General features: G+C 40.6%; 1 protein-coding gene across 8 annotated transcripts in view; it reads left to right on the top strand.

Moving 5' to 3' along the window:
• The first annotated feature begins 1,431 nt into the window (after positions 1-1,431).
• The window catches only part of phf14 (PHD finger protein 14), an 84,794-nt gene continuing 76,222 nt past the window's right edge, over positions 1,432-10,003 (top strand). For 7 of the 8 annotated variants that reach the window (XM_058618807.1, XM_058618806.1, XM_058618803.1 and 4 more), the window contains exons 1-4: positions 1,432-1,553; positions 3,364-3,474; positions 6,219-6,964; positions 7,259-7,391. In XM_058618807.1, the coding sequence (XP_058474790.1) occupies position 1,553; positions 3,364-3,474; positions 6,219-6,964; positions 7,259-7,391 (991 nt within the window). In that variant the 5' untranslated portion in view covers positions 1,432-1,552. Of the gene's footprint in view, positions 1,554-2,129; positions 2,313-3,363; positions 3,475-6,218; positions 6,965-7,258; positions 7,392-10,003 lie in introns of those variants that run through there. The other variant, XM_058618805.1, reaches the window with a different exon arrangement.

Genomic DNA, 10,003 nt, shown 5'->3' with positions numbered 1-10,003 from the left:
AAAACTTGGTGCTAATAAGGCAGAACTTAATTTCTGAGCTTAAATTCAGGGACAAGATCTGATTTGGATAAGATCTTGTTTGGGCTGTGAATGAATAGAAGTCAAGTTATATTGAACCAAATCTCATCATGTAGTATAATTTTTTATGGATGGATGAACTTGCTTTTGTTTAATATGAAGTTGAATATGAGTTTTCTGAGCAAGGACGACCTAAAAAGGTATATAATGTATTTTCTGTTATGTTTCTGGATTTCTGGACCAATACTAAGTGCTTAAACAGCACATTACTTCTGCATCAACTAGCCCACTGCAACAGATGTAACTGTCCGATTACAGATTTGTTTGCCACCATTTGAAAGTGGTTTAAAACTATACTGGTCCAGTGGACTCTCAGGCAAAGTCCATAGACTAATTGCTATACCTCAGTCATGAGCGACACCACTAATAATGGAGTCATACTGGGTCAACAAGGTCTGCTTCCAGTGTTGAGGATCAGGAAAATCTGATGAGAAACGGGCTACTTACGAGATAAAGATATTCATGTACTAGAGTTGAGAACAAGTGGTGAAGTCCTTCTATGAAAGCAAGCTCAGAGAGAGGGGTTGTATGGATGTCTCAGTGCTCTAACATGCGCAAACCGCAACTGCAATCACAACTAGAGAGTGATGAGGTACAACAAACATGCTACGGAAGGGAGGGAGAGCAAGGTCAGTGGGGAGATATCATCGTCATCATCATCATCCCCACACTCAGAGACTGTGGACCGAGCCCCAACTACAAGCCCTTACAACTGGCTTTACACCAGGGCAGCTGACCTGAGATTGAAAATCAAGACCAAGCTGGACAGTTGGCACCCTCCTGACCCACTAGGTCAATTTACTACTGGATGTGTGTGGGGCACAGCTTAAGTGAAAGTGTATCATCTTAAGTCGGCACACAAACACACACATATGCATCTATTCATTTGTATAATGGGGTTTGTGCAATAGGTTTATGTGCATTTCTACAACATGTACTACAATTGTATATGTGTGCATATGTGAGTATGCACATGTATTTCATCCTTTATGTAACTTTTGTATTTCTGTGAGCTCTCATGTTCCTATGTTTTGTTTCCTTGTATGTATTTTCATTGTTATGCCTTATAATATCATCCTGCCAATGGACTACGGGCGGAAATTAGCCTCAGGCTATAACCTGGCATGTTTACATTTTTATGTTTATTTATATGCATTGTGCCTTTCCTTAAATAAATAATAATAAATGAAAAATAAATAGAACTGATATAAATGAATACAAACATTTGAAAATAACATGTACATCAATTCATGTATGGATGAATAAAGTACCTTCACTCAAATATCATAAAATGCATTATTATTATTTATTGTTGTTGTAGGTGTCCTCGCGCTTCATCCTTAACTATCCCCATGGCAACAACATCCAGTCGCCAGTTGCGTCTACGTCACTGCTTCTGTGTTCCCCATTGTCCACATAACATGCTGCTAAAAGGAGAACTGCCTCGTTGCCTGTAGTTAAAACCGAACCACAGAGTGAGTGCTGTTTTCCACGCTGCATTCTTCCTCTCAAACCCTGCATGATTCTGTGATTTTACATTTGCCTGCACAACGATTAAACGCCATTATTCCCCCCTCGTCTCAAAATTAGCAGCTAGCCGGCTAAGCTAGACCGGCTGTGTTTTGAGACTAGCACTTGGTGTTGCTAATAATGCTAATTCAGTTGTGCGCGTTGTTTGGTCGTTTTGGTTTGTTGTAGTCGAACCGGATTCATACCTCGCGTTTGTGTTTGCGTGAACCGGTCTTGTGAATTTACAACACAGTCTTGTAATGTGAATGCTAAAGCTACAGCTACAACTAACGCTAATCACAGTTAGCTACCTAGCTTAGCAGAAAAGCTAGTCACCAGGTTGGCGGTGGTGGTTTTTATTGCATACGCTTTGGTTTGTTAAATTAAAACGGTTTGCGCTCGATAGAATGATAAATGGTAATGTAAGTATTGTGGCAGCCTTTTGTAGCAGCGGTAACCCGTGTTTGCTAACACTTATTTAGCTAATTATGCTAAACGCATTGCGCATGTGAGAAGCGTTCATGAATCACTTTGGCTGTGGGGCCGTTTAAAGTTCTCTTTTACTTTTCTTCTGCTGCTAGTTGATGCAGTCAAAGTGCGCCTTGAATGAAAAGCTTTTCTCTGCGGGAAGGGCAGGGAACTTAAGCCAGAAAATACTCAAATATGGGACAGGATGGGAGAAGAGCTGCTGCTCCCTACTCAGCATAATTGCAGAAATCTGTAAAGTTAGTACATGCTTTAAAACTGATTCCCTACTCTCTATCATCAGGTACTATGATGGTATTTCACTTAGGGCTTCACGGTTCAACAAATATAATCGAAATTGGAATTTAAATTTTAGTGCAATATAAACCCTACAAGACAGAATGGCGTTATATGGAGTAATGTAGTGCTGCACAAATTGACCAGCCCAAAACTCCTGCTCTAAATCACTGTTTTTTATGAAAATTACAGTTATGATGCAAAAAATTGCAAACATGGCAGATTTAATTAATTAATTAATTAATTAAAATCTAGATCTGCTGTCTGAAATCTGAAGTTTATAAAATCCATAGAAAAAAAATCTGTATATTTAGTTTGCATGGATTCAAGGAACTGCTAGTTGACTGCTTCCTTGTTTGTTGAATTTGTGTCACTTCAGTTTGTCTCAACAAAGGATCTCAAACACCAAAATCACCAACAAAAAAAATCTTCTGAAAGAGCCAGAAGTGGTTTTATAGGTCCTGTTTATTGTTTATTTTTTTCCACGGATTTTGGAGCACAGAATGAGTGATTTCAAATGAGCGAACATGTTTGTAGACTCACGCAGGTGTAGATTTTAAAAGCCTTTTGTTAATTGGTTAAAATTAGTTGCTACACGTCTTTTTCTTTAATATCCTTTATCCTGGTGATGAAGTGAATATCAACAGTCCAGTCATGGTTTTAAACTCATGAAGAAGCAGCTCACCACAGTACAAAGAAAATACGTCTAAATTCAAGTTTTTTATTTTGCATGTTACATGATATAAAGAGGATGATTGATTTCATCTCAAACTCATTAACCTCCCATTAGAATTCTGTTATTTATACCAACATCTGATGTGTCAAAGCTAGATCCCCCTGTCATTGAGTGGGCATAGTCACTTCAATTACAGGTTTTTTATTAAAGGTTTCTCTGATTACGTTAATCGAATATGCCATTTATTTTTTATCGCAAATTAATAAAATCCAAATGTGTCTTCGTACTGCAGACCTTATGTTGTGGTGATTTATTTTTCTGCAATTCTCCTTCGTCAGTGGACCGCAGTTTGAAGCGCCGGCAGGTGAAGCCACTCACTGCCTCCCTCTTAGATGCCTTGGATTATGACAGCTCAGATGACAGTGACTTTGAAGTGGGAGATGCCTCAGGTAAGCATGGTCTGCCACACACCCAGCTGCCTTTTCGCCAGGAAGTTCATAAAAAGTAGTATTCTAATTAAACATTCTGAATTTCTTGTGTGCTGTATTGTAAACACACAGCAGTTTGCGCAGTCATGTCAAACCCAGGGGTTAAATGATGCATTGAGACTTGGACTAAATGTGTACATTTTCCTCACAGGGGCTGTATGTAAGCCATTTTTTGTATTAAGTCATAAAATGACCATGATGTGTCATTAGAGGTTATTGAAACATCTTAAATATTATATTGGCTTCAGTGATAACAATGGTGCAGCCAGTATATTCACAATTTAAATAAGCCTCTTACTCTATTTATGTTTGTAACACTTTAACATAGGGGATACCATTAGAATTTGCAGTTCTTCTTTTGGCTACTCCCTTTAGGGGTCACCACAGTGAAATTTTGCACCATCTCCTCTATCCTCTGTTGCACCACCTGTCCTCATGTCCTCCTCAACAACATCCATGAACCTTCTCGAACACAGAAGTTAAACAAGGGGATACAAGTGCATCTATTTTCAGGAAACTTTGGCAAGCTGTAATATGTCTTGAATTGTGTTTATTGTAATTATTGTAAACGCTAAAGGTCACTGCTGTACATATTCTATATATATTCCCCTTAGATTGTCTGGAGAGGCAGTGTATGACAACACAAATGTCACACTGGTAATTTTTTTTAGACATTCTCCTTTCAGCTCCTGTCTCAAGTGACTATGTGAGAATACAGCAGGAAAATATCTTGGTTGACACGATAAAACGTTTTAGTATCGGATACTAAGACCTGCATCTACCTCAGTTGCTTTTTCTCTTGTTTCTTCTTTCTTAAAATAAGTCCACACAGCTCATGAGCAGCTGTTATGCATGTTCTGGTCACATTGATGATGGTTGTTCATGTGTAATCACGCTATTTTGCATAATCTTGCCCGGTCTTCCAGTACGGACAGCAAATTACAAAGGTGAAGGAACATTTTGGACTGGTAGCTTGATGGTGATGGTGAGAGCAAGAAGAAGAGCTAGTGTTGTTTGTTTTCCTGGATGAGACCAAGGAAATAAACAGTGCAAGGTGACTCATCTCTGTTAATACAAATGCAGAAACTCTGAATTGCCTTTCAAAGCCCCGAGCCTCAGAGTGGGCGTTTGTAGGGCTATGCCCAAGTAATGATTTTCTGTGACAGCACTGGAAACGCATGCATCAAACTGGATCATCTTATGTGTATTAATTTTTTCGAAGTGCTCGTTATTCGTTGGCCTGTATTTTTTCATTCATTAAACACTTTTCTAAATACATATATGTATCCACAGTTATGAAAAATGTGTTATTCACTCCGTTGCCCAGTGCGTCCTTTCAGCTCACCTTCACAGCAGCCACCCTTCACTGAGCTCCCATATCAGTCCACGTTTGTCTCACATTTTAATGCCTGCGTTCATCATTTGTGATGTGGAAACACACAGCACAGACAGGAAGAGTATGAGCGGTGCTGCTCTTCGCGCAGTTATAAAATAAATAAAGCACTCTGTCATGCTGGAAGTCAGTAGGGGAGTTGTTTCCCACGTCTGGTTCACAAGTTGTTTTGCTGACTTCATTGAAAGTCAGCTCTCCAGCAGAGACGACAAAAGCTGCTGCTGTCCAGTCTTTCTCTCTTTCTTTTTCCTCCCCTTTTTTTCCCCTTCAAGTTATACTCTTGGCACACAGAGTGTTGTGCAGGAAAGAGGATGACTCAAATTTACATCACAAAAATAAATCTCCCCGTGGTGGGACTAATAAAGGATCATGTTATCTTATCTTAAAATAATTGCCTTATTATCTATCCAAAACAGAAACCGAATGTTAAATGGGTTAGTAATTAATAGTCTGTTAATTAAAAATAAATAGTACAATACACATGCATTAGTACTTTTGTTGATGTACGCCCTCTGCTGCTGTGAAACGTGTGCATGTGTAGATGATAATAACTTACAGACCTGGTATTAACATCCATCCTCAGTGACAAATGTGTTCTCAAATCACCTCTGAATGTGGTTTCTGTGATCTGAGCTAAAGGAACAGTCAGGACGCACTGGGGAAATTCTGACCCATGCTCAGCACAACCTGGCCATGATCACATGAGGACGGATGTTAACCACGCATCTGATTATAAATGACAGCGTAGCAAGCGTGACAAGGCAGCGTATTAGTTCACATGCAAGGAAGCACGGGGCAAACACAGCACCGCAGTGAAGCTAAACATTAAGATATGATCTGTTATGTTATTATGGGAACTGTTGTTGGTCATTATAAAACTGTGACAGGGCAAATTAGACTATGGCGGGCCGCCACAGTCTAAATAATTAATGGAAAACACTGGCGCAGCGTAATGGTGATAGAAAAACAACAACATTTCCCTCACTATTATTCTCTCAGCCACTGGGAAAAAATTAAGTCTTGAACTTTGTCATTCCATTTCCAAGACAATGATGGTATTTTACCAGATGTTTCCAGCGTAACATTGGCTCTGAGGGAAAATTTACGACAGTGACCAAACAATGAATAAATGAAAATGAATAAGATAAGTGTATTACAGACAGGTAGGTACAGATAGGTGTTCAACCATAGTGAAGGGTGTTTACATTCACTTCAGAGAGCCAGTTTACAGAAAAGTATGTTTGAACACCAAGAAAAGATTGCTCCTATCTTTACCCTTTGATTAATTTGTGATTGTTCTGTGTTGTGACAGGATCAGACGGCACAGGCAACGGCAGTGATGAAGAAGGCTCTAAAGCGAGTGTCGCAGGTTCAGAAAGTGAGTCTGACAACGCAGCCTCTGCAGACGACGGTATAGACGAGTCGGAGGCCAAAGAGTTGGCCGCGGAAGACAACTTAACAGAGGACGACGAGAAGACCGAAGAGAAGACCAAGCAGCCGCCTTCAGCAGACAGCCCGACCAAAGACAACCCTGCTGTCACTCCTCCTAAAAGCCGGCGCAAGAGCAAGAAAACAGCCGAGGCGGAGCCCGCTCCGCCTTCTGAGTCTGCCTCGACGTCAGTTCCAGCCAGTGTGAACGCTGACGAGAGTCAGGCCGAGCCCAAGAAATGGAATTTCCGCAGGAACCGTCCCCTGCTGGACTTCACCACCATGGAGGAGCTGAACGAGATGGACGACTACGACAGCGAAGACGACAATGACTGGAGACCCACGGCAGGGAAGAAGAAAGGCAAAGCAGCTTCCCAGAAAGGAGACGCCGAGGGAGAGGAGGGCGGCGGCGCCAGTGATGACGACGATGATAACGACGACGACGACGATGATGACGACGACGATGAGGACGATGAGGACGAAGATGATGATAAGGAGGACGGTAATGACAACAACAGTAGCAGCGACAGCGATAAAGAGGGGAAGAAGCCCATGAAGAAGCCGAAGAACACCAGCAATTTTGACGAAGAGCTCACCAATGACAGCATGTCCCAGGGAAAGGGCAATGAGGTGGGCACAGATCTATTCTTTCACAAGAGTAGAGTTTCATCAGGCAGCAGTATTTATTGTTTATTGATTGTCCACTATATAAGAATTAATGACATCTAATGGTAAAACTGCACACTTTAACAAACAGACAAACCCCTTCCCTTTCCTAGCAGAATACTGTATCCTTCAGATACCAGAAAAGATCTTTCCCTTCTTTCAGTGTCTTTCAGCCTTCGATACTGCTTCTGTGGTCAGATCAGAGGGATGTGGTCTTGATATGTAGCTTCAATGCGTCTCTTGTTTTCTGATTCCCAGGATGCCTTGCTGGACCGATCGCAGACCTGGAGCACTCAGCACATTCTCATCTGCTGCGTCTGTCTGGGAGACAACAGCGAGGACGCTGACGAGATCATTCAGTGTGACAACTGTGGGGTGACGGTGCATGAAGGTAAGCCGGACAATAAACCAAACCCTTAGTCCAGTTGTTTAAATCAATGTTTTACATAGAATGACCAAGTGCTATCTCTTTTTGTTCACAATTTGATATGATTTTGAATGTGTCTGTGCCATCGAACATGCAAACGTCGCAAAAAACTGCCTTATTGTTTGGCACTGCCCGGCGGAGTTTGCTAGTCTCTTTAGGCTGGACATGAAGCAGACTAGCAAATAGTGTGATTTGGCTGAGGAAAAAATGGATGCATCCGGGCAAGAGCATAGAACAGCAATGGGTGGTATGTGCTCTATAGACGAAAACATGCTAAATATGTTCTAGTCCTTCACGGTCTAATATCGCCATATCGCCCACCCCTTATTATTCCATTTTAGTTGAGCTTCTTCCTTGTTGTCAGTGATATCCCGTTCAGAGAGTGTTTATCCTATCCTACTCCTACTGAGTGTTATGAATACTCCTAGGCTGGCAGCACTAAAAAATAAGTAACAGCTATTAAAATTGTTAATAAAGTAATGAAAACAGTGATGTTTGTGGAGGATCGGTGCAGCTTGACGATAGCGCCGCCGGGAGCTTGGATGTTTTATTCCAACGACTTACTGGTAATTTATACATTTGTTCAAAGTAGATTTTTTTCAAAAAGTGACAGCCCTGTGAGGTCCTCACTATGACACCATCTTCAGTTATCTATGTTTCCACACATGCACATACACAAGCATGCTCACATAGCAGTGAAACACTAATTCTCCACCTACCGACAGAAGAGCCAGTCTTAAATTTATCATGTTACTTTGGTTGGCTGATATTGTCTTCCTCTGAGACTGAAGGGAGGCTAAGTGGTTTGCATGAGAGAGAGGGGACGCAATGGCCGCACTTGTGGCTAGTTCTAATATTTGTCTCCAAGGACATTAACAATTTTACCAGGGTAGGGAAAATACGGACTTTGTTAATTATTCAACACTCAATAAACATCTGCGATAATCATATCTGCAGTAATTGCATTGCTGTGCACCACAAACCTGCACTGATTACTACATAATGAGTGAAATAACAACATAATTATCAAATCACACTTTATTGTACTTCAGTATTTTCGATTCACCCAAGTTGTATTAAAAATGCCGTTATTTAATGTTTATATGCCCAGATGAGGACTTTGGGAATTTTGAAAGACAACAAATTAAAGGTTCTGACTAGAGATGTAACGATATGAAAATTTCATATCACGGTTATTGTGACCAAAATTATCACGGTTATCAATATTATCACGGTATTGTTTGATGTGTTCAAAATGTTCCAAAAGTACTGAACACACACACTGAAATCTTTTAACCAAGTTTTATTTAAAAAAAGATATTTTATATTATATGATTATTATTATTATTATTATTGTTATTATTATTATTATCATCATCATCTGACTGACTGACACACACTCACACACACACACACACACACGCAGGTCCTCACTCTGTGTCGGATAATAATTAAGTAGCAGCGGACGTACACAGCATAAAAATAAAATAAAAAAAACACAGAAACAAACACATTATGGTCTGCTACGGTACGTGTCGTCTGCACACTACTCGCTTTCGCTGATAGCGCCCAATAACATGTATTTTTACAGGAGTAACGTTAGGTAACACTTAACTTAGGTTTCCGTTTCCGTTTTACAGACAAACCATGACGTTTCCCACTATTCCGAAATCCCGTTTTTGTTGACTTACTCGCTTAAAAGTTGTGTGTGGTGGTCACGGCTCATCATATTGGAAGTCCAATATTGGATTTTTTTTTTGCATTTTCTGCACAAGGATTGATTGTCTTCAATTATTTTACCCTCAACATCGTTTAAAAATACAAAATATGCCCAGACTTCTGATCTTGTTTTTTTTACGGGGGGGAAATCTCTGGAGCGCAGGTGGCTTCAGCCGTGTTGTCGCTGGACAGACAGTGCAAACTGCGCATGCGCGCCCGCTGAGCGAGCGCCGTTCAGGTGCTGCTGCTTCTCCAGGAAATGAGCAGTATCACTGTGAGTTTTTCGGTAATCAGTTGCGGTAATCAATCACGGTTTTAACGATAATTAAAATTTGAAACGGTAGTACTAACCGTCGGGAATTTTACCGCGGTTTATCGTCATACCGGTAATCGTTACATCCCTAGTTCTGACACTGGCATATGTGGGGAAATGTGGCCGTTGTGTTTATTGTATTGTATTATATTGATTTTCTTGGGCACATACTGCTTCATGATTTATTTTAAGGCTTGAACCATATAAAATACATGTATTATATCCAGTTGTGGTATTGTGCAGTTTTAAGTATTGCACTGTGATGTAAGGTGTTGCTCTCGGTAATGAACGTAGGCATTTATTTTGAGGAGAGATGAGCAAGGAATCTTGGCACCCTGAAATGAAGCTGTATTTGGCTGTAAAGAAGTGCTGCCGAAGCAGGGTCTTCCCTGGCAAGTGAAAGTACTGAATTCATTTATATTTCAGAAATCCGGACACACACATATCCACAGTGCATGGACCGATAGGAAAAGGGCTTTTGCAAACAGAGTTAAACGTCAAGTCAAGTTTGTAATTTCATTATGTTGTGTCATGAGTGCTGTCT

Source organism: Solea solea, chromosome 20 (assembly GCF_958295425.1).
Source record: "Solea solea chromosome 20, fSolSol10.1, whole genome shotgun sequence".
Lineage (NCBI taxonomy): Eukaryota > Metazoa > Chordata > Actinopteri > Pleuronectiformes > Soleidae > Solea > Solea solea.
The sequence above is the reverse complement of the archived record's forward strand: the minus strand, read 5'-3'. Positions and strand labels throughout refer to the sequence as shown.